The 26,901-nt window shown below is 34.5% G+C and overlaps 2 protein-coding genes across 8 annotated transcripts in view; both read right to left on the bottom strand.

The window, feature by feature from the left end:
* wge (BAH domain and coiled-coil containing protein winged eye) overlaps positions 1–26,901 on the bottom strand; it is a 205,445-nt gene that overhangs the window by 22,754 nt on the left and 155,790 nt on the right. For 5 of the 7 annotated variants that reach the window (XM_074140775.1, XM_074140774.1, XM_074140773.1 and 2 more), the window contains 10 exons: positions 25,061–25,348; positions 24,329–24,409; positions 9,699–9,776; positions 5,505–5,612; positions 5,242–5,406; positions 4,345–4,616; positions 3,141–3,392; positions 2,496–3,029; positions 1,563–2,022; positions 383–466 (listed from right to left, as the gene is read on the bottom strand). In XM_074140775.1, the coding sequence (XP_073996876.1) occupies positions 383–466; positions 1,563–2,022; positions 2,496–3,029; positions 3,141–3,392; positions 4,345–4,616; positions 5,242–5,406; positions 5,505–5,612; positions 9,699–9,776; positions 24,329–24,409; positions 25,061–25,348 (2,322 nt within the window). Of the gene's footprint in view, positions 1–382; positions 467–1,562; positions 2,023–2,495; positions 3,030–3,140; positions 3,393–4,344; positions 4,617–5,241; positions 5,407–5,504; positions 5,613–9,698; positions 9,777–17,093; positions 21,978–24,328; positions 24,410–25,060; positions 25,349–26,901 lie in introns of those variants that run through there. The other 2 variants (XM_074140776.1, XM_074140778.1) reach the window with 2 other exon arrangements.
* Positions 11,932–13,800, bottom strand: LOC141460606 (atlastin-like). The gene has a single exon (XM_074140779.1). The coding sequence runs from the start codon at positions 13,626–13,628 to the stop codon at positions 11,991–11,993; it is 1,638 nt and encodes a 545-aa protein (XP_073996880.1). The 5' UTR covers positions 13,629–13,800; the 3' UTR covers positions 11,932–11,990.

The following is a 26,901-nucleotide window of genomic DNA, read 5'->3' as shown; positions in this document are numbered from 1 at the left end:
GTTTTATACCTTGGATTACAAGACGTTCTATAATCGTCAAATAATCGGATTCATTTAATGAAAGCCCGTACGCGAATGTCAGGATAAGGAAATCGTAGAGCTCCTAGAAAGAGAAAAGGCAGCAGTTACGATTCCAACCAGAAATTTATGCATGCGAGTTCAACATACTAACCACATAGGTAATACCTTCGCATGGGATTGAAATGTTAAATTCACTAGAGGGAAGCAAACAAATAGGTTCCGAAACAAGAATCTCTATTGCTTCATCATTTTTAGAAACGCCTAAGAATGAGAAGTGATCGACCAAATGATAAAAGCAAGGATCACTAATTATAAATATTAATACTGAACAATCCTGAAAAATTTCTAAACAAAAACTTACGGCCATATGAATTTTTCTTAGGGCGTCCAGGTCCTCTTTTGAAAAGTAACTTTTGAGACTTAACTTGGTTCTTTAGCTCTGTGACTGAAAACAAACAAAAAAATAAAATATAATCGGTTCGATGGAGAAGATCACTTGTGCTAATGCATTACCTTAAAGGAAGGCCAATAATTAACAATTACAAAAACAAATCTCGGAGCCTGTGATGGCAGGGATTATGTAGGTCAAGTCTATCATTACTAAATCATCAAACTAATGCGCGTTAGGAAGCAATCGGCTCCATTAACACGTTCGCGGACGGCCTGAATTTAGCTAGGGTACTATGAGCACCCTCCGTAAATGCAATTTCCAGGTTTGTTAGATGAAATTGGACAAGAGGTTTTTCATACATCTTACTATATAGCACCAAAAATATATAAATAAAGAAAAAAAATAAAATAACTGCATTAGCAGTTCTGTTTCATATTGCTCAATTTTGCAATTGAAAGAGTCAGCTACTGTAATTGCAATTAGACTCATACAATAATCACTGCAAATGCAGTAGTGACCCACTAGAACAAAGCGAAAGTACTGCATAATATGCATATTATGCAGTAGCCGTCCGCGAACGTGTTAAATCAGGAAGAAACCAGAACTTATATGACTCGTTCCATAAATATAATAGGAAAGGGAAGACCACTCCGAGGTCCATGCGGTATCACTTATGCCCAGAGGATATACGTACCAAAAGTACATATATAGGCTAGGGCTTTAGTTAATGCAAGATTTTCAAAGTGAGCATTTCTCTTGGAAGTCTAGCCGGATAATTTGACCAGGAAACTAACCATAATATAAGCAGCATTGCAAACTGCACTATAAAGACCCCTTGACAGGAGATAATAACATGCGAGTGGTTATTCAGATTCTTAGATTCCCTATTATGGAGTGCGGCACAAAAGACAAACTTCAAGCTACTCTTGACCCATGAAACGCGGCGGATCAGGTAAATAGTGACCCAGCAATGGCTGTCCGGTACTGTCTGTCTTGGCCAGCAATGTGCGGGCGATTATAATAGGCTCCGATGAAGGGGAAGTGGAGGAGCAAAACAAGGACGCGAAAAAAGTTAGAAATAGACTACCATTTTCAATAAAAAAATTACGTAATTTCCTCGACCTCTCCTCCCAAAATAAAAACAACTAACCACTATCATTATGATTATCTTTGTCTAATTCAATCAGAGGAAACGAAGGAACTGGAGAAGGTGTCCTCCTAGGAGGTGTTCTTGGCCGTTGATCACTGCCACTGCTACTGCAAGTAATACTACTGCTGCTACTGTCTTCGTTAGGTGTTGTCGGCAATGAAGGAGTGAGATCACCTTCCGCTTCCGGTTCTGGCTGCTCTGGCTCTTGTTCTACATCTGGTTCTGGTTCTTCGGATCCTTCAATTTCGATCCTTTGTCTGGCCAGCTCACAAAGTAGGCCAAGCCCATGTAACCCAGTAGCTGGTGGAGCAGGAGGCGGTGATATTGGAGGGATAACAGTATCCTCAATTGGTGGACATTGTTCTTCGGTGGGTACCTGCGCTCTAACCGTTTCATATTGATCTATTCCGTTCAAAAGCAGCTGCATTCCGCTCAGATCAGGTTGCCCAGGTTCGCATTCCTATTACATAAAAAAAGGAAATGTTAAAGAAACTGCACATATTTAATTAGTTGACTTTTAATCGAGTTTTCTGGGACTCTCTGCAAGTTATTAATTCCTTGGCCACAATCAGAATATTGGACAAATTTGGGGTTGACCAAGATTTTTTTAATTAAAAAATTGTGGATGACCCGTATAAGAACAGTTTTAAGCGATTTTTCTAAGCTAAAATATAGTTCAAAAAGGAATTAACCAACATCTCGGATTGAAACTTTAGTTAATAAAGTGATATTGAATGATTGGTACTTTTCATATTTCCGTTTTTATGGATACGTAACGTGAAAATATTTTTGAGAAAAACTCTACTAAAATAAGGAATCTTCTTTTTGTAAATGATAAATTAGGTAACAAATATGTCACATAATAATTTGAATTATTTAATTTGAATGTTACAATTTTATGATGGAAATAAAATAAGTACAAAAAATCCATACCTCTTGAACATCATCTTCAGGAGAATATATGGCACAATTACTTTCTTCAATTTTTGGTTCTGGCAACTCTACAGAAACAACCTGATCTTTCTTCACTTCAACTTGTTCTTTGACGTCGTTTGTTGTCACAGCAATAGGAAGGGGAAGAGCAGAAGACGCCGGTGCAACAGAAGTTTGGATTTGAGTTTGCACTTTTACTTCTTGAGGTACTATTGCTTCAACAACTTCGTCTTTATTATGTTGGTCTTTTTCTTCCACGATTTTTTGTACTGTCGCAACGTCACCGGCAGCTGCTGCTACAGCACAAGTTACCACGGGTTCCGTAATATCATTTTCCTTCTTAACTTGCTCCAAAGCGTTTACCACTGGAATTAATGTTTGATTTGTAGAAGCAGCAATTGGTTGACATGTGTCTTCATCGCTGACGGCAGGAGTTTCCGTTTGATTTTGCGCATCTTGTACTACTCTTTCTTTGATATCTTCTTCGGAAAATTCCGATTTTGTATCTTCTCCAACACTTGGAGGTGATGTAGCCTTTAAAAAAAACCACGAATTAAAAATATACCACAAATACAATTCTCCTTTCTGATATTACCAGCCATCACATTATCCTTCACCTGTAACGTAGACATCTTCCTTCCTTACCTGATCAACCAAAGGTGGAGGGTGATGTTCTTCCTCTTCTTCAATCTCTTGTTTCACTTCTTCCTTAATCAAAACATGCCCAGGTATCACAGGACCAATATCTGATCTTACAAATGAATTGGTTTCCGTATGATGATGTGAAATAACAACACTCGGTGACATATGTTGCAAACCGCAAAGTCCTTCCATGCCGCCCAGTAATTGTGGATTTATCACCGTGTTCTCTGACAGTTGATGATTACTTATCACCACCTAAAAATGTGATAATGCATTTTAGGATAACAGAATAATGACTACGTGTTTAAAGTTTTCAGCATTTTAATAAGGAATTCATTAAAAAAAATAATGTGAGAATGGTGATTTCCATCTTACTTTTTTAAAATAAAATATTAGCGAATTAGGATCATCTTATATCTTTCAATTCATAAGCAGTACGATTGCAAAATACATTTGATTCGAAAGAATGCCAGAACAGTTGTAATGTTTTGACAAATTTAGGAAACTTGGGAGAAGCGGAAATTTACTTTACAATTTACTTGATAGTATGTAATGTAGGAAAAAAATATCTCGGGTCTCAACGATGCCTTGTTTTATGAACAACGTGCTGTTATTACACAATACATAGGCTATACTTCTTTGGAATTACCTTCACTTTTTGTATTATATTGGCAAAATGATTTCTAAAAGCAGTAAGTTTACAGCAAACTGAAGCACGTTATAAGTTATTTTCCTAATATGAGGTTAGCACAAAGCTACCTATTAAACAAGCACTTTTTAGTATACTGTTAACACTAAATAGCTAATTCTACTTTACTCAAATATGTCCCTCATTTTGCAAATTGTAATATATAGCCATTTTTCCATAAGTTTCAGGTAACACGAAAAACTTATTACCTTCTATTCATGCAGTTCTATGAACACATTTTTTAACGATATTTTGGTAATGGACATGATATATATACTGGGATATATCTTAAGCTATTAATAAAAATAAATAGATAAAGTATGATTGTATTTGATTTTGCAAGACTGCATTGAATATATTTGTTAGAACGAAGCGGAAATCTGGGCCTAAAAAACAAACAGGATATCTACGAACAAAAGGTAATGTGAAAAATACACAGACCCAACTTTAGTGAAAGTTTCGAATCAAATAGTTGCAATTAATAGGCTATAAACAAGTAATGTAGAAAAATTGACTTACCGAAGTGTTTAAATTCTGATTGATGAGCGCCTGTTCGGTCAGCTGTGTGCTCAACAACAGAGAGTTGTTATGTTGCTGTGAGGATGGAGGTCCTGTTGCAAATGGCATCTGATGGATCAGTACAGAAGAAAACTGATGAGGTGTTGCAGCACCGGGATGAATGTTGTGTATTAGCGCAAGTCCTTGGCTGGTCGCTGTAGCCTGGCCAAGACATGTACTTCCGCTTGTACCGGATCCGGCTCCTTTTGAGAAGTCACAGGGTACCATGACACCTATTTTTCATGTTTGGTAAACATTAGTTCAAATATGGATTTTTCATCATATGACTTTTACATTAATCCTAAATTTTAAAATAATCGAAATAATCTTAATCGTCTTTGAATAACTTAACTATCTCTCTTGCTCTTAACTAACTCCTTGCTGCAGCCTGGCTATTCGCCAATAACTGAAGAGCATTTTTGATTTGTTTTATGGATACACTGCACTTCATTCTTTTAACACTGGTACCAAGTAATTTACTTTATTGGAATTTAGGTGAATGCTTGCAACGCTTTAAAAGTTTCATTGCCCAGATTCATATAGAGGCTGCTGCACCCACTAAGCTCAACAGAAAATGAAACGAAAATAATATATTCCGAAACCACTCGAAGCATATAGGCAGCTTAAGTCCTTCTTACTGCGGTTGAAGTATTTGTTTATTACATTAACAAGGTTAATAAATTCATCTTATCAACCAAAAGCGTTACAGCTAGCTTTGAAAATTTGAACTAGCATTTAAACTTAATTTACTAAATTGTAACTTTGAACAACATTAAATTTTGACGTCTATTAAAACATAACTCAATAAAGACAAATAATTGGAAGAAAAAATCTCCTTGGTCTAAATAGTGTACAAACCAGTGAGCGGTGGTGGGTCATGCCGTCGTTTATCATGTCCTGGTGCTAAAGCCACCAACCTATCAAGTAACAAAGGCTGCGGAGGCGGTGCTTGCATAACTTGCAACGGCGGCGGAGGAACATTTGTACTGCCAGGCCAAACCACTGCTCGTTGCACACTGTCTCCTGCAAAGTTGCAATGATCAGTGTCATGTTTTCAGTTATTTGAATTAATAATTTTAAAATATCCAAAGATTAAATAAAATTAAAAATAAGAAACTTACCGATACCGGTAGAAGGAAATAATACAAACTGGCCGGACACAGGATCCCTTCCAAGTTGAAGACCCATGTGTGGTGGCTGTAATGGTAACCCTTGATCCACTCCATTTCCTAAACAAGTAATTTAATCCCATTTTAAAATGGAATGGATAAATACAAGTTTAAAATATCTAATACACAAAGGATATTCTTATAACAACGAAATATTTCCAATAAATATATGAACTACGAAACATCCACTATAGTTATAGATATCAGAAAGGTACCCCAAAATATTTATCTTGCCGACATTTACACTCAAGACATTCAAAAGTCCTCTATTGAGCACCCACAAAGAATTCTGTTAGCTAAAAATCTAATTTCAGAGAATTAACATACATAGGTAGGCTAAATAATGCTATACCCAACAACTGACATTCTTAATTTTCTTCTCACATAACCACCTATATTATCTGAATGTTTAAAATCTAATATTGTAATCCAATTGATCTCTAACAGAAAATAATCATTTTATGTTACTAAATTCATAAAACTTAATCATCGAACCTGTGATTTCGTTACCTGTCACAGTTAGATACAATATAACCCGTTACAAAAAGTTTAACCTTTCGACCAACCAACCAGCGCATGCGTTAAACGGCATTTTTGTCTTGACTACAAATAAACCCGCCTGGATTTAAAATCAAAATACTCAAATTACTTACTTTAAAATATTATTACTTTACTTTTAAGACATTAAATTATTAATATTCTTACAGATAATTTGCAGAAATTGAAGGAACATAATTTTATATCTAAGAAAATTCTTTAAAAGAAAATATGTATCTTTAGCTAAACCTATTATGTTATTTATCATTTTGAATGTCCATAAATATGTATAAAAACATTAATATAACCAACCTATTTCATATAAATGCCTCCACCTCAAAAATAAACTAATAAAAATAAAAAAATGAGTAAAATTAAAAAAAATTAAAAGGAGAGCAAAGATAAAAATGCACTTACTTTTTAATTGATTTCCAAAAATATAAATAAATAATTAGTAATAGGTTACTAATTTGTCGGACCTACTTATGTGGTTTCAAATGCTTTAATACACCTAAATGGCAGGTCTGTCTTGAGATCTTTTACTTGCTGTTTATCAACGAAACTACTTTTCTTAGTCTTTCCAACACTCATTTAACGCACCATTTTCTCTACTGCGAACGTACATATATTCAAGCGGTGGTGAAAGCAATAACTTCTAGGGCAACACCTCAAAACTAGAAGGCACCAATTGGTTTTGTCCTCCCTGGATACCAGATGATAACTAGGGAATTTCAGAAAATGATAATTCAAAAGTTTGACCAAACTAGGAGCTATTCTTTCCTTTTTTAAACCAGCTTTTGGCATTTCTCAGAAAAACGAAGGGCCATTTCTTCTGTATGAATTTAGTAAGTCTTTTAGCAATCTAAAATGTTGATTGTGAGTGGGTTCGTTCGAGGTAGGTAGTGTTTTTCCTTCACTAAATTAGCATTTGGACCTTTCCTACAAAAATCCAATACGTTTTTGCTCACAAGTTGTGGCAAATGGCTCGTGAAATGGACACGAGTAATTTTGTTTATCCAAACAACATAGGAGAGACTTTACGGAAATTTCACCACTCTAATTTGATGGAGGTGATAGAGTAGATACTCAAGACCAATCTCCAGGGTAAGCAATGCAGCAAGGTCTTACAGCTCTGGGCAAATTCGAGGGTATCAGCTGTTCCATTCTACTTCTTTTCTTCACAGCGCGTTCTTGCTTTTTTTTTTTACTCATACCGAGACAAGATTTTTGGCCCCAGGTTTAGCTGGGTTATTTTCTTTAAATGCTGCTGGAGGCCCAGCGAAAGGAGGGATACTTCAGAGCTTAATAATAATAGTAAAAAGAATTATTTATTTCTATGACACCTAATACAAATTTAAAAGTTAAATTAAAAATTATAATTTAATGCATGCAAAAACATGATAAAAAAACAACTTATCTCCTCTAGTTAGCTGGGGAGCAAAATAAGAAAGTAATTATAAATTTGCAAAATTTATAAGTTATAAACTGTATAATATATACATTTGGACAATCTACGAACAATAATCCTGTAAAATATGGAAGCCAAACCCCTTTGCTTCGTGCATTAAATTAGTTGCAAGATAAGCATGTTGGGAGATAGTGCATCAGCTGATTTATTACAAAAGCCATCTCAAAATAAATTTAATTTAAAAAAAGAAAAATGTATATTATGATTAAACTAAAATTGTAAAAAATAGTTCCATTCAGTTCAGTTTCCCAAATGAATTTTTACTAAGAAGTACTAATTTTGTTTCAGAGTAAATCATTGCACCAACAACCAAAATTTCCAAACTTTTAAAACGAATAAAGAATTATACTAAGAATAAGATTTTTGTAAGTTACGATATAGAAATAGCACTAATAACATGTAATAGGTAATAAATACTATAGAATAATAGAAGTTTTGGTAGTTGGACGTTAAGCCCCGCCTGAAAAAATAGGCGATTATTTTACTTTAAATAAAAGTTTTAGTAGGGCAAAATTTTATTCTAATGGCGATGTTTGTGATTTCCACTTCTTGAAATTACCCTTTATATTCACTCAGATGTACATAAACAATAATTACTGATTTTACAGCAGCGATCTTCAGTTGCAATTAATTGTCTGAAACTAGATGTATCGAGCATAGTTTTTGAATCTTGGGAGGTTAAATAGGGTTATATTTTTCGTTGGATGAAAGCTCAATTTCAAGATACTGTTGCTCTACACAAGAACAATATAACTTTTAAAAAATCAGTATTTTTACTCAATCCTCAGCTTTTAGAACTATTACTACAAAATTGGTAAGAAACCTTCAGGAGAGCAATTTAAAAGGAGTATTTGCACATTAGAACACTTGAATTCACTTCTTTGTTGTTGTGAAACATTTCAAAGTGAAATTATTCCTTGAGGAGACTGTTCCTTTTTTCTTGATACTGCAATGGCATGAGTTTAAAATATTACTTAAATTAAGCCAAAATTACTCTAAACCTCTTTTCCAGAACTTAATATATTGATCAATTTTTCATTTATTATTCAACTGAAATGATTTTCTAGCATCATGCACACAGCTGACATTGAAATAAAAATGTGTTGTTGCAGGCTGTAAACTCCCGCAACGTATTAACCGTATCCATTTGTAAGCAGCCTTTTGCACCGTATTACGTCTCGTTTCAATGAATGTTGCGCAACTGTAATGTGATTAGCCCATTTGCAACAAATGGATGAAAATCTTTACGCAACTCTTCTCCCCCCCCTCTCGTTGCCATATCTGGTGAGAACAGCTGTAATATTACTGCTTTCTTGCAACCTAGATGAAAACTAAAATCATAACTTGAAGACTCCTTTTTTACCTTTGAGCTCAAACTGCACAGCTATTTCAGCTATTTCACTTAACTCTTCCTAGTTCTGATTTTAAATGGGAATTGGACAATGGAGTAGAGTTCAGAGATCGCCATCGATGATTTTAAAAACCGATCGACATCGATGTATCGGTAATGGTGTGTCGTTATAAAAATCACAGGTTTTTGTTTTGTATTCACTTAACATTTTTTGACATTCAATAATTTTACAAAAACAAGATAAATCCATGGATTAAATAGTTTAATTAAGTTGCAACAACCTCAGCTTCTTCGGAGAAGTGTTTTCCTAAGTGGAAAATATGTAAATAAATAACCTGCCATGAAAGTCGAATTGGCTTTCTTTTTTAAAGAAAAAAACTCACTAAATTTTAAACTAGTATTATTAATAAATGAAATCTTATTAGATCTAAATAGTAAAAAACAACCAGAACCTTTAATTAGCCCCTACACCTTCACCAAGCAGAGAAAAGACATACTTAATTTTAAAGTGTATATTTTTAAGAAATACAGGAGGATAAGACAACCAAAACCAAGAATGAAACCAGAAACCTCCCTTCGTATGTAGGTAACAGCAAATCGACATGGCAATTCACTTGTTTGGGAGGGAGCAAGCTTTAGACAGAGAGTGAGAAAAGTGTAAATTAAGAGGGGTAACTGGAGAGGTTCCAAAAAAACAAAAAAGAAAGTCTTTGAAACCCAATTTGCATTAGTAATTAGAGAGGAGAGGAGGGAATAGCATGGTTGTTTTACTTAGAGGGGGATTACTGACCTTGGATCTGCCAATGGGGAGGAGCAAGAGGCCATGCCGACCCTTGATTGGTTTGCCGCTCCTGGCACGTGACAACAGCTGAAACAACAACAACCCATACGTTCATTAGTTCATATTTTGTATACAACCGCCAGGCGATATAGCTGAAACTGGACAAGGACTCCGTTGTGGCTGGGTGAGTGTGTGGTGTGAGAGTGTATATTTTAATATTATTTCTTAGCTTTAATTATGGGTCGTCTGTTGACATTTTGCAAAAAAAAAAGTCATGATGGAGCCAAGCCTAAGATGAATGTTTTAGCTCACCAGAAACGATACTCCTGAGAGAGATAAACCTATACATCTCCCTTCAATCCATTCCAGCAAGTCGCCTCTCTAAAACTTGTTGATAACTCGTAGCAAACAGTAATCTGAACTATTGCCAATAATTTTTTTTAATTTCCTATACCCTTTCCAAAACTATGTTGTGTGCAAGAGAAATTTTGAGAATCATTCGATGCCCAATGAACTCGATGATCAAGTTCAGATTGGTGAATTTGGCTGGAAGCGAAACAGTCAATAGTATCAAAACAAATTATCATGTTTTAACATGTTTGGAATTACAATTTTTGAGATCATCTGTTCCACCCACAAGCATAAACAACACATCATGCGCTGAAAAGAAAAATTTTCACTTTCTCTAAAGATTGAGCTTTTGTGTTCATGTTCAAATTTTTAGAATGTTCCCTTGAGTAATTACGTTATTTATTAAGTTTGTATTGCTATTTTATTTAGTTAAACTTAATAAACAATTGGATCACTTTTTATTGCAACAATTTTATAAAGAAATGAGGGTTTTTAGATATAATTTGAGAAAAATAAACTTTCATATTGGAGGGTGGCGCGTTGGGTGGTAGTTAATGTAACTACTAATTTACTTATCTGCTTGTAGTAATTAATGGTACCACCAACAGATCTGTGAAAGATAAAGTGTCAGCTAATAAACTATTCATTTATTTTGCAGACTATTTGAGAAACCAGAGATGAATAATAATCAATCTGAATTCTTCAATCCTATCTACCATTCCATTATATCCTCTCTCTCAACACTGACCAGCCCTAACAAAAAAAACTTCTCTACCATAACTCACAACTTTATGTAAAATCATGGTTAAATATAATTTATTTATGTAGAAATATACACATATAATGAAATAGATTAAAAAGGTTATAACAAACAAAAGCCTGTTACATTCTAAATTAACTTGGGAACATGTTGTAACATGTATGAAGCTTTTATTTATGCTATGAAGTGTGTGCATCTCTTGGTAGTACATTTTGTTTGGCTATTATTTCTACCATCAACCATAAAGAGAACATGTTTCACCATGGTTGCAGCGTCAATAAATCAATTTATTTCCTAATTAATTTGGAAACGTACATGGTTTCTGTTGTAAAGTACATTAATTATGAAATAGATTCCGGAATATATAATAGAAATTATAATTACCTGATTCTATTCCAAGATTGTATAATATTATGAGATCTATATATTTATGTAAGTGAAATGTAGTAAAAAGATCCAATTATCCCGTTTTGTTTGTAATACCAAAAAGGAGCTAGAAGTGGTTGGTCATTAATGTCACCTATAAACCGGATTCCCAAGGGCTGCGGGTTCCTTAGACCTTCTACGGAGTTGCCTTAGCCCTGATTGAACCATCAACGAGAGAAGGTACTTCAAATCTTCCTGATTAATTTCTCGAAACTATAACTTTTAATATTTCCAAGAGATTGTGAAATTGCTTCATGCTGGCATCCTGTTCCACAAGACCACAAAACTTTTTTTCGAGTAGACCACGTTTAACGTGCACTCTCTCTCATTGTCTTCTATCAGGATTTCTGAGCTATAGAAACGTGTTGTCAGCAGAACACAGAAAGTAGCAAGCTCAATTTTTAAAATTTAGTTTTAGGGGCCCCAACGTCGTACCGGACAATAAGCTTTTGGAATAAATTAGCTAACAGGTGGGGCCACATTTTACTAAGTTCATTTTTTATAGTTTTTTTTCTTTTAAATGGTGTAAGATATCATATATTTACGCGTTTTGTACTTTAATATTTGTATTGTATTAAAGTTTTCATTTTAAGAAAAAAGTTAAGTTAAAAGGGAAAGTTGTATGAGTGTTTACAAATGTTTAAAATTACAAACAATTTTATTTGAAGGGAAGATAATGTGGCCATATATAAAAATAGAAAAATATAAAAAAAACAAAAATAATTTGTTATATTTAGTAAACAACTTTAAAAATGATTCTGCTGCTATGAGCTAGCTATCTTATCGGTCCTTGAGGTGGCAGGATGTTCAACATCATCATCATCGTTGTTCTGCACCATTGAAAGATAAGTTGGTTTCATTAGATTCTCCCAGAGTCGGTCGGCGGCCGTGTCAATCAGCAGGCTGATGTCCGCATATTCGCCACTGTATCTAGTGTAGAACCATGTCAACAGAGTGATTATCGCCAGGGTGGTGATCAGGCTGCAAAACGATGCCAGAGTGTTGAAGCTGATCAACGCCATAAAGTTAGACAAGACATAGGTGACAATGGCCAGTGTCATGAAGACTGCCGGTGTTCGTGCTGCCTTAAAGATGTTCTTGCTTTCGTTGTGCGACTTGAAGTGCAAGTACATTTGTTCTATATCGTTGTTCAGCTGGACACAATAAGCCTCTGTGAGCTCATTGCTGCCCATTTTCCTTTTATTAGAGAAACACTCCAAAGCCAAACTTTTCTGCCTGTTATGCTCTTGTTCCAGCACTGAACTTTTCAAATATGGTCTTGTTCCACCGCAGTACTCTTCCATCGCTAACACGTAGTTCTCTTTAGCTGCAGCCAAGGCGGCTAAATGATTAGCTTCAGCCGTGGCTACCAGCATTGATTTCGGTTCTGGAAGTTCATTTCCGCTGAATATTTTCGTATACGATTTAAAATACAGATACAGTTCTTTTGCTTTAATTATCTGCCCGTTAACTGTTTTCAGTGTTAGATTTTCCGGAGCTAAAATCAATGGGGCAAGATTTTCAATATAATAAAGGAATTCCGGCTCAATATCAATTAGTTTCCCATCAAAATAGGGATTTGTGGCTACCTTTAGCCCAGGATGTGGCATCAGATAGCAGTTTATATCACTGAAACAAGATTTAATATGTCTTCTGAGAAACTGGAGTTCAGAGTGCTGATTTGGTTTGATTTTTAAACGTTTCTCCAGCAACTGACGGCCGCCTTCAAGGCCGTACTTAGCTTCGTAGGGAAAACTCCAATCTCTGATTAAGAACATCAATTTCTGAAACGGTACCCGACCACAGTTGGCCAAAGCTAAACGCCCATATTCAGCGAACAGTTCCAAGTGTTGTAGATCATCCTCTTGGATGTTCTGGCTAATATTGTAGACTTGGACCGAGCTAACCATCGTGCTCAGTGCGAATATGGTCGCACAATCGCAGACGGTACTGTTACTATCAAAAGTACCCTGAGTATCCAATAGAATTATAGCCGCTTCTTGTCCGGTAGGTGTGGTCGTTATATAAACATCCGACCACATCAATATACCAGCTGTAACCCTTTCAGAACCTCCCTTCCAACAGAAACCTTCCAATGGTATATCATTTGGTCCTAACCAATCGGTTATATCACATTTTTTATACTTTGCGTCCAAATATCTTAAGAAGAAGTCCAAAAGAAATGATTTACCTTTACGAAAAGCTCCTGCAACGCTCACAACCGACACATATTTTTCACGAACCTTTTCATTCATCAACAGCTTCTCTAGAGATGTTTCATCCAATATAAATTTATGTCCACTGTCATCGGTTTTAACAATTTGTACAGCACACGGTGGTAAGTTCTCTTCACAGTTATTGGCGTAAGTTCTCTCTTCCAATAACGTTGTTTCAGCCATCATTAGGATACTTGAATTCAAGTATTTCTAACTATTAATTCACAATTACCACATTAACACTAAAAAAAACTTTCGAAACTAGACACAACCCTAAATATAGATGCGAGTGTAAGATTATTTTAAATTAAAAATTCGCCAATAAGTACTCATTTTAGACCAAACAAACATATGTAAAAACAAATGTTTTAAATCCTTTTAGCAGTATTTTTTAATGTTTAATAATTTTAAAATATCTTTGTGTAACCCGACTTTGTTTTACGAAATTAAATTTTCTCGTATCTTGAAATATTTACTGAAAAGATACTGTTATTACAACACCATACATGTTGATCTCAATAAAATGGCTGTACTGAAGAATTTGGCCAAACTAAAATAAATACTCTCAGAGAAAAAATTCAAACCAAAATGATGGGCGTAACATAGTGACCAAAAAATACAAATGGAACGGACTACCTGTAAAATCACAGAAAACTGGAAAAAAAATCCAGACAACTGTTTCTTAGAAGCAGGCCAACGAATTGTATGGTAATCTTCCACCTTCCCAAAACTTGCGGTCAGGAGCATAAAGAACATTTAAGAAAGATGGCTTTTGGGGGGGGGGAAAGAAGGGCGTTAGTTCATCATGGTACTTTGGAACAAGATATTCCAGACTGCTGCTTCCCCCTTTCTCACGTACCAGTAGCTAAATCCAAGGGAATTCTTGCTGGAAGCTGTTAAGCATGGGCAGCTGTTAAGGCTCTAAGGGAATGGATATCACACGAACTACTGGCTCCTTTCTCTCCCAGAGAGTGCTTTCATGGTGCTGGAGCGGTACATATCCTTCTCTTACTGTAGTAAGAGAAAGATAAAATAATAGAAATATGGCATGATCATTTCAGATGAGAGTTGCAGTGATACACAGCTCTTCCATTGTAACACAAATCCAGATGGACTGGAATTCCAGAAGACGATCATTTGATAAAGTTGTTAAGCAAAGTCTGCCAGTAACAGACTGGTTCACTACTTACATTGAGGATGGTGTTAGTTACTAAGTAGTGTGATTTCGATCTGGAAATTCACTTGAAAAGTAAAAGAATAACAATAAATAAAGCCAAACAGAAGCTTGCATGTGATTCTAGACACGAAGAAGGAGAATAGGTGTTAGAATGGACCAACTAGAAGGAGTGGCGAAGAATCCATCTAATAACTTCTTCATTCGTTAATCCATGTACGGGAACGGAACAACAGAACCTTCCACGGATAGAAATAACGAGCCAAGTTTGTAGAAACAACATAAAGCTTCGATCTGACGATAAAAAACAAACAAACCAAAACCGGTATACCGTTTCCAAAGAGAGCCCGTTCAGGTAGAATCTAAGTTAACGTACCGTAAAATCTCTTTGTTTTATTTACTTTTTTTTTGTTTTGCTTCACCATTTCTTCCTTTTTAGAAAAAGTATTGCTGTCTTGCAGTTTTTAATTTTGAATTTACACCGGAAGTATTAGTTTCCAAGATTTCGTATAAAAATATGATACTATTTCTCTTATAACCAACAATATAACCAAAGCAAAACACAATTTTGGAGGTTTGGCAAATCGTTCTAATTTCAAACCTCTGTATCTTTCTCCTTATCGTTCTGATTTTAATAATTTCTTGACCGCATTGTAGAGAAAAGTCTACTCTATAACTGGTATAAATCACAATGTTTTAGTGATAATAGTTGGCGAGATATAGAAGGTTAAAGTTTTGAGTGTTTGTATTTCGTTCAAATTTCAAACCTTTATATTTCTATTTCTATTGATCAGAATTCAATGATTTCTTTACCCAATTGTAGAGAACAGTTTACTCTATAACTGGTATAAATCACAATGTTTTAGTGATAATAGTTGGCGAGATATAGAAGGTTAAAGTTTTGAGTGTTTGTATTTCGTTCAAATTTCAAACCTTTATATTTCTATTTCTATTGATCAGAATTCAATGATTTCTTTACCCAATTGTAGAGAACAGTTTACTCTATAACTGGTATAAATCACAATGTTTTAGTGATAATAGTTGGCGAGATATAGAAGGTTAAAGTTTTGAGTGTTTGTATTTCGTTCAAATTTCAAACCTTTATATTTCTATTTCTATTGATCAGAATTCAATGATTTCTTTACCCAATTGTAGAGAATAGTTTCCTCTATAACTGGTATAAATCACAATGTTTTAGTGATAATAGTTGGCGAGATATAGAAGGTTAAAGTTTTGAGTGTTTGTATTTCGTTCAAATTTCAAACCTTTATATTTCTATTTCTATTGATCAGAATTCAATGATTTCTTTAGCCAATTGTAGAGAATAGTTTCCTCTATAACTGGTATAAATCACAATGTTTTAGTGATAATAGTTGGCGAGATATAGAAGGTTAAAGTGTTGAGTGTTTGTATTTCGTTCAAATTTCAAACCTTTATATTTCTATTTCTATTGATCAGAATTCAATGATTTCTTTACCCAATTGTAGAGAATAGTTTCCTCTATAACTGGTATAAATCACAATGTTTTAGTGATAATAGTTGGCGAGATATAGAAGGTTAAAGTTTTGAGTGTTTGTATTTCGTTCAAATTTCAAACCTTTATATTTCTATTTCTATTGATCAGAATTCAATGATTTCTTTACCCAATTGTAGAGAATAGTTTCCTCTATAACTGGTATAAATCACAATGTTTTAGAGATAATAGTTGGCGAGATATAGAAGGTTTAATTTTGGAGGTTTTGCAAATCATAGAAAACTATATTATTTAATATAGTTTTCTATTAATTATTACCTAGTATTAATAACGCTTGACTAATAAATAGTGTATTAGTGAATGAACTTAAACCGACGATTTTTATTTAAAAAAATAGATAAATAAATAAAATCATTGATGTATGTTGTAAGCATTTATCACATAGAAGTTTTTGAAACTATTAGCTATATAATTACCTTTAAAATAGCCAGCATTAGGGTCTGTGTCATCTAATAAATTCTATAAAAATTTAATGCAGTAAAATGACTCAAATGGTATCAATGAAGTATTAATAAAAGGGTACTTACTGACTTGTGCACCTTTTAGCATTTAATCAACCATTATGCTTATCTTTTTAAACTGTTAGTTTTTGTTAAAGAGATATTTAAGTGGTACTACGTTGTGAATATAAGTACATATGTTTATGTTCACAGTTTTGTAAATTTAAGGGTTTAACCGTGATACTAATAATAAGGGCAGAAGAGTTAGTTATTAGTTGTAAACAGAATAAAACCACTAATTACTTTTTGTATACATCGCGGTCAGTGAGACGCCATCAAAAGTATTTTCTTTATTTTATACTCTAACCACCTAAATAAATATTATTTTAAGGAATACAGAGACCATAAATAAAAAGGGACAATACATACACGAACAGTTCGACTCCAGTAAAGTTTTTCTCCAGTAAATCAAACAAATAGAAGGTTCAACACAATGTACGTACCTACTTTCTTCACACTGTAGCATCATCATCGTACTACCTCACTCCACCATAACCTAATACTGTATAACCTCAACCAGCTGATAAAGTTTCTTATTGTTGCTGTTGCTGCTACGACAATATTTGTACCATCGCCTACTTTTTATCTTTTCTTGTTCTGTGTTTTATCGCGAAACATAGCCCTTGTTTACAGTTTATAACCGTATGGATTTATTTTATTACTTTTGTTTTACTAGCGGAAGGGAAGGATGGAAATTTTCAATTTTGGGTTTTCGCCGCTTTAAGGGGGGCCCCCTAAATATGGGCAAAATTTATCAAATTACAGGAATAATTGATGAAGTTCGAAAAAAAAGAACTACTAAAAGCTTTATTTTCGACGAAAACTCTCGAAACCTTAGGGTAAAGTAAAAGCAATAAAATAACTTGGTTTTCCTTGAATTTCCTCCAGAGATTTTCCACATCTGACCGGCTCAAAACGCACGAACCAACATTTTAAATTTATGGCAACTTCTAGGATAAATTATGATTGAACTTGTGGCCTTCCTATTAAATGTATGTTCTTTCTTTCCCCTTTGTGCTGTGATTTGGGTTTGATGTTCACTTATCGCTTAAAATTCTGTAAATATTTTTAAGTCCTCACCAAGATGAATTTTATTTTAAAGATCATTTGCACTGTGCCAAAATTTTTGGCTAGCCTGTGCCCCCTTGGTTGACTCGAACTGAACCCTAGGTCAGGGGTCGGCAACCCGCGGCTCTTTTATCCAAATTTTGGTGGCTCTTCAGCCTGTCCGAAATAAATTGTATATTTCAATTTTATTGAAACAAAATGAAAATTTCATTTATTAAAGTAAAGATTTTTTTTTTTTTTTTAAAAAAAAGTTTAAATGTGAATTTTAAGTAAATGTGAGGTTTGAAATTAATAGAATTATATTAAAATACAGTACGTAATATATAAGACTGCCGCCATTTTCATTCAAACACAGGTTTAGTTATTATTTATTTGATTATTTACTTTGTAATAAGTGAAAATAAATATATAAAACATTTAAATGTTATTGAATATCATAAAATAATAATTTATAAATACAAATGATCTACAGAGTTTGTTTACATTATCATCCTTGCGGCTCTTGGTAAGATTTATTAAGATTATTTAAGGAGAAATGGGTCTCTACTTAAGATAGGTTGCCGACCCCTGACCTAGGCGAACCCTAGTGCTTGTCAGTATTGTGTTTTTAATATGAAAAATATTTTTAAAAAATAATAAATAAATATAGAAATGAACAAAATATTTTTTAAAAAAATGTGAGGGGCCCAGTTCTGCCCCTGTGTGTACGCCTGCCCAGCACATTGAGTTATTGTTATTACCCTTCTATAGGTAAACTCCACCACACACTAAAGTACGGGTAGCTGTCAAATCAATAATAAAAACGGAAATAAATCTATTGTTCACTTTCAAAGTCTATTGGCAAAGAAGTAAAAAGGTATATTTTTTACTTCCGCCTCTATTGTGCTATATTGATAGATAAGTGGTACGGTCAAAAGGGTAGCACCGCATTTAAAGTCCTTTAGAATCCTGCGTAACACTTCAGGTCAGGCAATTTTTCTTTTAAATTTGGAAATTTAGTTTTAAATATTTTTTTTATTTAATTATTATTATTGGCTAGCAAGACTGCACAGTAATGGCACTTTTAAAGAAGAAAAGCTTTAAAAAAAACACCCTTCTCTTCTGCTTTAATCGAATTTTCCCAACTTTAAGGGACTATTCGATATCAAGATTGGTTGAGATATATATCGTCACGTCACAACACTGAGAATAACTAAAAAAGGGTGTTTCCATTATCGGGCCCCTAGCCTGTCACACGTTATTTCCTGTTTACTCAATTCTATAACGTTTTTTTTTTTTCAAATACTACTTGATGATATACGCATAAAAATGTTAAATGGACCACTCTGGAGCCGCTCTGATGAGCCAAATAATTTTTTTTTTTTTAAATCTGCTAGAAAACTTCCTGATTGGCTGAAACGCTCAAGATTCTTAACTTAGAAATCTGCCGTAAATTCTGAACATTTGAGTAATGGTGGGTCAGATAGACAGACAGACAGACACACTCACAAAACACAGACCAATTTGTGAAGAACCATTTTGGTATTTCCCGGTGAAAACTTCCGTCACAATCGCGTGTTCTGGAGAGGAAGTAATCAATTTGGGAATAATAACAGCCACAAATTGTTATTTGTCAATCAATTATTACACAACATTGCAAGTCCATTGAAATGAGTGAAAAAAAATGTAAATACATTTCTGAAAGTGGCGGGGGGGTCGGTCAACGCACATTGACGTAGGATATGATTAGAGCAAGACGCCGAGCTATGGATGAACAAGTGGCTAGCAAAGTTGGCTGTAGCGATTGATGGCGAACTACAGCAAGAGAGCAAGGTATATGAACAAGGCGCAGTTAGCGCGTCTAGGGGGGGGGGGATTTCAGTGTGGAGGGGATACATACTCTCTCTTACGTTCTGGTCGATATGTGAGTGCTGTTGGTAGGACTGGGCACCCCAATGAGAGCCGGTTTCCCGCGCTCTGCACTTCTCCCGCTCGAATTGTAAACAAACCATACACACACTACCGCGCGCGCCCGCGGATTCTCGCTCTCCCTCTCTCTCTCTACAGGGTGACATTGCACACTACCCACCTTAATGCACAACCTGCTGCTATCTAGGCACTGGCTAGCTTGGCCACCCCCGGACCTCTGCGTACACTTTCATTTCCTATTATATTACGTCACTTTCAAAGGTTTTTCTTTTTCTTTTTTTGAGGGGTCGCCACCTCCCAATAAATTTTCTGACTGAGTTTACTTTTTTTTCTTTTTTTTTTAACTTATCCAACTACAAAAACAAACAAAACTTAACGAATTCAAGAACACTCAATCTCAAAATGGAACAATAAATATCTGGTACCGTCGCTTTAAAAATTTCAACTAAATTATTTTTGTTTTAAATCATAAATTGTTTTGCGATTCGATGTGGAAAACATATTTAATTTTCATTAGTGTGGGGCTCAACCTAACCCTCCAACTCCAAACGCCTGCAGACCACTACACAGTCTAAAATCCTACGGAAAATCCTGAATGCTCCATTCTACATTTCTAACCTTACCATACACACTGTGACCTTCACATCCCCTTTGTCTCTGATCTAATAAAATCTCTCTATCGCAAAAATTTCACAACCTCCTAGCTCTCCATCCTAAATCTTCTTGTACAACAGCTCTCCTCTCCTCACCTTCCAGAGAATCCTCCTCGTCGCTTGAAGCGGAAGTGGCCTAGGGACCTATTGATGTGAATATCCACTGAGAAAGAGTTTCACCAATAGGTGGTTGCTCTTAACATGACTTTCACGGGAACTTGAACCAGTTTCATCAAATTTACTTGATGCAACATTTGTTGTAAATATGACTAATAAAGTGGAAAAAAAAATAATTTTTTTTTCATTAACATAAACAATAATAAAACCACATTACACCGGAAAGACACTTTTCGGTAAAGTGCCGACTAATGAGTGTAAACATTGGCCAGTTTTAAAAAAATAATGTTGTTTCCGGACTCTCACAAGTGGTTGTGATTATATTTGCAACATAACTTTACAAGAAAACCATTTCATAATTACCTCGTAAAACCTACTGGTACAAAAAGTTGACCCCCATTATACATAGTTTTAGAAATAGAATCATTTTTTTTAACAAAATGTGGGTTAAGTTTTTTGTATTAATTTATAGCCCAAAAGTTTTTTTTGATGTGACGAAAGATAAGGGATCAATATTACTCGTATAGTGGAAGAGAGGACGTGGTATCACCCCTGAGGGACTGCGAGGTAAATAGGGGGGAGAGAGAGACCTATAAGTGGATTTGCTGGGAGATCTCACGTTGGCAGTGCGGGGGTGGAGAGAATGAAGTGGCTGTTCCAGACTGATACGCCCTCCAATTTATTGCAGAAATACTTTCCCAAAAAAACCCTTTTTTTTCTCTCTGTCTCTGTCTGTCTTCCTTATTTCTTTTAAGGACTCGTTAGTCGTTGTACCATTAAATTTAGGAAGAGAACAACTTAAAAATTGTAGAGCTGAAGACGGAAGCATAATTTAAATTCATAAAAATAAATTCTAAATTTTGCTGTAATGCTATAAAACTATTGCTTATTATAATTGGGAGTTCTACCATTTTGATTTGTGTGGCTGTGTAGGTATGAGAACACTAGCGAACTCTAAACCCAGGAGACCTAACTAAGTTAGTTATCAAAACTCTCTAGCAACCGGAAGTACAACTTTTCTGGTTCTTTTTTTAAATTAATTTCTGGAAAACAACTCAACCGATTTCCTTTTTAAACTTTAGTATACTTATTTTATACAAGTGGGACCGGTAATTTTTATTTTAAATAATTTACGCGGAAATTTAGTTCCAATTTTAGCATATGTTCCGCCGAAGCGTGTACAATGGAGGAAATTTCATTTATAAACGATGTCTTGGGAACGAGGGGCTTCATTTGAAAATCACCATTTCAGGGTATACTGTACTACCTGTATAATTATATTAACAGAAATTAAATATATGCTCGAAACTGCACAACTTGCAAGAAAATCAATAAACAGGATGTGGCCACTACACCGGATGGAGCACTAACTTAGTATACTGATGTTAGGATATTACTTTAAGGTGAAGCTAGGCTCAACTTCTGGTGTGTCGTCTCAGTGAACTGTTCAGTTTTTAAATTTGCGTAAGATTTATTGATTAAAAAGTTCGGTATTAGTAGAATATCAGTCCACCGGAACTAGGTTCTGAAGAGAATGGGTTTTGGGGGGGGATTTCCTGTGATTTCCTAGGCTAAATAAAAGGATTTCACGTGAACATCACTTTTTTTTTTTAGGATATAAGTTCGCTTTTTCTAAGGGATTATTGATTTTCGATGGGTTCTGGAGGAGCTGTGACGTCACGGCTCTCTTAGCAGTACAATTTGATTATGCGCAAGTGAATATTTGGAAGTCAACAAATTCTTTTAGTAGAAAATGCCTAAGCATTATGGAATTACGTATATTGTGACGGCAGGCAGTCGTGTGAGTGTGGTTTTTTTTACCATAGCAACCCCAGTGAGACACATGTTCGTTTATTATGTAAATCCCACCATATTGGAAGGGCTTTCTTTCTACTGTATATATGACGTCAGTGAAGATGAAGAAACAGCGTACATGATGTTCACAGTAAGCCGATCTTATAGTTACTTATACAAAAGACATATTATAAATGAACATGGTGGTACAGATGTACAGATGTCATGACTGTGGCGCGGAATTCACCATCTGCTGTAAGTGCGCAATGGGTTTCGAAATCGTAAAGAACTTCTTCTCTTTTTATCTCTTTCTCTCATTAAGACGGTGGTAATAGTCCAGTTCATCTTCTATGAAGATTAGAGAAAAAAACAATCTGGTGAGAATTCTCACGTGACTTTTATTCATCGCAGTTTGGAATAAAATTAAATTTTATTGAAAGTTTTGAATTTGAATTACGCATGAAGCATGACGTAGCCTCTCAAGCATGAGTAGCATGACGTATGCTTTTCAAGAACCCAACTAAAATGAACATTTCGTGAGAAAAAGTGTGAAACCTAAGTGATAAAGCCCAGCAGTTCGCTTGAAACCCGTTCAAGTACACTAGAGAATTAAGGAAAAAACCCCAAAAAACCTAGTTCGTACAGCGGTACATCCGGTTGCCGGATATTCTTTCCGTTAGTAAATTTACCCTTTCCTAAGAACCTCCTCTTAAATACAGAGTTTCCTGTCAAAGATGATTAGATCTACATTTACCTTAAAATGGGTACAAAAGTTCAAGACAATACATAAAATCGCTAAAAAAATAAAAACCTTTTTTTTTTTAAATCAGCTGATAAATATCAAGAGTCTTGAAGAAATCAAGCGGTTCGGCGCCACTTAAGATGTCGAATAGCATTGTGAGGAAGAATAAAAGATGAGAGCTGATGGATTAATGGATTAGAATGGACAGAGAGAAGTAGCAACGACGTTATGAAGCTCTTGATGGATAGTTCACATACATATGCACATACAAGTCCAGACTATTGAGTCCCCCAGTACCGGCTATTTAAGGTAAAAACTCAGCATCTCAATTTAAGACGATTGCAAAACGAGTGCAAAAAACAACTAACCAAGAACAAAACAGAAAACAATAAAGATAGCAAATCGAAAGTTACCAAAAATACCCTTAACCAAATAAAAACCATTTTTTGAACACAATAGACCTTTTATTATTTAACCATAGCTTGTACTCTATTGTAATTGAATATATAGGACAAACACGAGGGTACTTTTGGTTTTTTATCCTTTATCAATTTAAAAAGAAAAAAACAAAAAACAATATCAATAAAGCATTAAAATAATGAAATATATTGTAGTATTATTTCATTAAATGAAAACAGCTGATTATTTTACTAACTTTTATAATAGTTTTCCATTAAATGAAAACAGCTGATTGATTATTTTACTAACTTTTATAATAGTTTTTCATTAACTGAAAACAGCTGATTATTTTACTAACTTTTATAATAGTTTTTCATTAAATGAAAACAGCTGATTATTTTACTAACTTTTATAATAGTTTTTCATTAAATGAAAACAGCTGATTATTTTACTAACTTTTATAATAGTTTTCCATTAAATGAAAACAGCTGATTGAGTATTTTACTAACTTTTATAATAGTTTTTCATTAACTGAAAACAGCTGATTATTTTACTAACTTTTATAATAGTTTTTCATTAAATGAAAACAGCTGATTATTTTACTAACTTTTATAATAGTTTTTCATTAAATGAAAACAGCTGATTATTTTATACTAAGTTATGAAAGAAAACAGCTGATTATTTTACTAATTTTTTTTTTTTTTGTAAGAAGAAATAGTAGACCCATAAATTGTTGAATATAATGTTTGTAAAAGTGTGCGTATTTCAAGTTCTAAATGGTAAGCACACGTGTGGAATCCTTACATGTTCTGTAGAGTATTTCTGATTAGTTGAATGTAGTATATGTACGCTCTTATTGAGCAAATGAAATTGCTAAGGTTTCTTAGGAGCATGCATTGAAGGAGTTATTACGACAAGTAATGTTAAAATTGAATTCTAAGTTGTGTAATATACATATACATATGTATTTTTTTTAAAAAATAAAAAAAGGACTTACTGAGAGGCGGTGGAGTGGTTTGCTGTTGGACTCGCTGTCTGGCAATGGCTATCCCGACCGGTATATTTCCCGTCGTACTTCCTGTAATAAATCGGGGAAAAAATGCTTTAATTTTCAGTTAGGAGTTTTCGAGAAAAGCATGAAAAAGAAGCACCAAAAACTTCTTAATTCTTCCGTGTCCCTCCAGTCTGGTGTATTCTTGCAAAATTTTACTAGAAGTCCCGTCTTCGGGTACAGGAAGTTACCGTCCTGAATACATGCCTCTGCTGCGAATATAGGGTACTCGCAACGATAGGTAGGATAGATTTGAGCAGGTTTTTAATGGAGTCCAGAGGAATGTGTAAAGCAACCTTAGTCACCCTTCTGTCATTGATAATGCTCCTCATTATTCCACCCCGAATTGTGGAATTATCAGTCTTAATACTGGAGCCTTAAATAATTTAAAGAAAAATAATGTTCTATATTAAAATGAGACAATCTTGATCATCCTGGAGATTCCAAACTCCCACTTACAACGTCCTGCTTCTTCATCAAGAACTCTATATTCTCCTAGTTCTGTGCGACAACAGCCTGTCTTGTCTTTAGCGAAAAACCATTTTTAAAACCAATAATAAATAAAACAAAAGTAAAGATTGCAAACAGTAAAAGCAATCAAAATTAATACATCGATCTGGCAAACACCTCAATATTTGGAAATTTAAAAAATAAAAAAATCTGAATCCTCCTTCTTACCTCCTCTAGCATTTTTATTTCCATCCATTAAGGATGAAGTTGATGAAGAAGACGTGCTGTAGAAGTTTCTTTGCGAGACGATGCCCCGGCCCAGTACACAGTAGGACGAGGAAGATGGAGAGGATCCGTGCGGACTGGAAGCCTGCAGATCCGTACAGGTAGTCTTACAACTGGTGGTCACTTCTTGCACTTGACAGGGAGTCGGCTGACCAGGTTCCGTTTTTACCACACATCGTGGAGTCGTTCGAGAACAGCCTCCTTCTCTTATGGTTGTCTTTACTGACCATCCTGCAAAAGTTTGAAAAATAATTTGGAATATTTTTGATCGATATTGTTTAAGTAACTGGTTAAAGAATGAAAATTTTAAACAATCGAAGAAACTGTGCATTTGATCGATTTTTCGTTAAACTTACGATCTCCATTTTGCGATTTTATTTAACCTAATCGATTTCTTTGAACGATTAATGACTTTTCCGAAAAAGAACCTACAAATTAAGCACATAACATAACAAAAATAGAGAGTACATACTTCAAAAAATCCATATTTGTCAAATTTTCGGCGCCGTTATATCAAGCTAGGTATTCTACTCTGTTTACAATCAAACAGGTGTCCTATCTTTGATTCTCAGTTCATTGTCTTTATTCAGACGTAAATTTAATGATCTTTGCGGGCTCTTATCGATTTGTTAATCTTTTTTGAGAAGTTATAATAGAGTAAACAAAATGGTATTCCTGGTTTAATTAATTGTAACCGGTTTCCTGTAACATTAAAGACTTTTCCGGAAAGAACAAAAGAAATTTAAGATAATAAATAAATAAACATAAATATCACATAGGAAGTCCGGTTATAGTGTAGACTAGAGTATGTGGCAGGCAGACTTCCATGTATCACATTCCCAGATAGAAGAGAGAAGGATCAATATTTAAGAGAAGACTGGAAAATTCCAGAACTGTTTTTAGCAGGATCATCTGAAAGAGGATATTACAAGCACCACGAGGCTGTCTATACATTGTGTGCACGTGTGTTTGTAGAAGGAAGTACAGCGTTGGGAATTTTGCACATCGTAAGATGCAAGTAATTTCTTAATAAGATAAGAGAAAGAAAGGATAGAATGAGAAAGAAGCAGGACAGTGAATTATAAGAAAACAGATAAATATCTTTACTGATACTTAATAAAAAATTATTAAATACATAAATAATAATGTTCTTGTGTATTGTTTAAAAATAATAATTAATATATAGGAACAAACAAAATTAAAAACTCAACGAGAGAACATTGTCCAGTGATTGAAAGTGTCTGAACGAGAGGACATTATCTGGAAATGGGTAGTGCTTGGAAAAAAAAGGGGCCCAAATCCTCATCCGCCTTAAATTAAAAAAACAAAATAAATAATTAACGCTCGTGACAAAAGCTCCACTAATTTATATAACCAACTTTTGTATACAGGAAACTTTAAAAGTTGCACTTCCTGGCAGGAAATTTTAATTGAAAATTAAGCAGTACTTCCTCCTTAGTAAAACTGAACTTAAAAATAATTTTTGGTTTTTTTAATAATTATAAAGGCATGGCCAAATGTATTTATTACAAGTTCATTTAAGAGACCGTCCGATATTAGAAATAAATGTAAATTTTGTTAATAACCTAAATTTCGGTAATAAATTAACCGAAGGCGTTTTGGCGAACGTGACGGAGGAAAACAATCGGCGCAGTATAGTGCGTAATAGTTTAGTTGCCAGAAACTCTCATTAGAGTGTGCGCTAGGTCCAATTTCCGTCCTTTTTTTCTCTGTCTCTCTCTCCTCACGTCCGGAAATTGCGAAATGTCTAGCTGCCTAGATTG

The sequence above is a fragment of the Rhodnius prolixus genome, unplaced genomic scaffold (assembly GCF_049639745.1).
Source record: "Rhodnius prolixus isolate KJV_2025 unplaced genomic scaffold, Rpr scaffold_6, whole genome shotgun sequence".
NCBI lineage: Eukaryota > Metazoa > Arthropoda > Insecta > Hemiptera > Reduviidae > Rhodnius > Rhodnius prolixus.
This window is presented reverse-complemented; position numbering and strand designations above follow the sequence as displayed.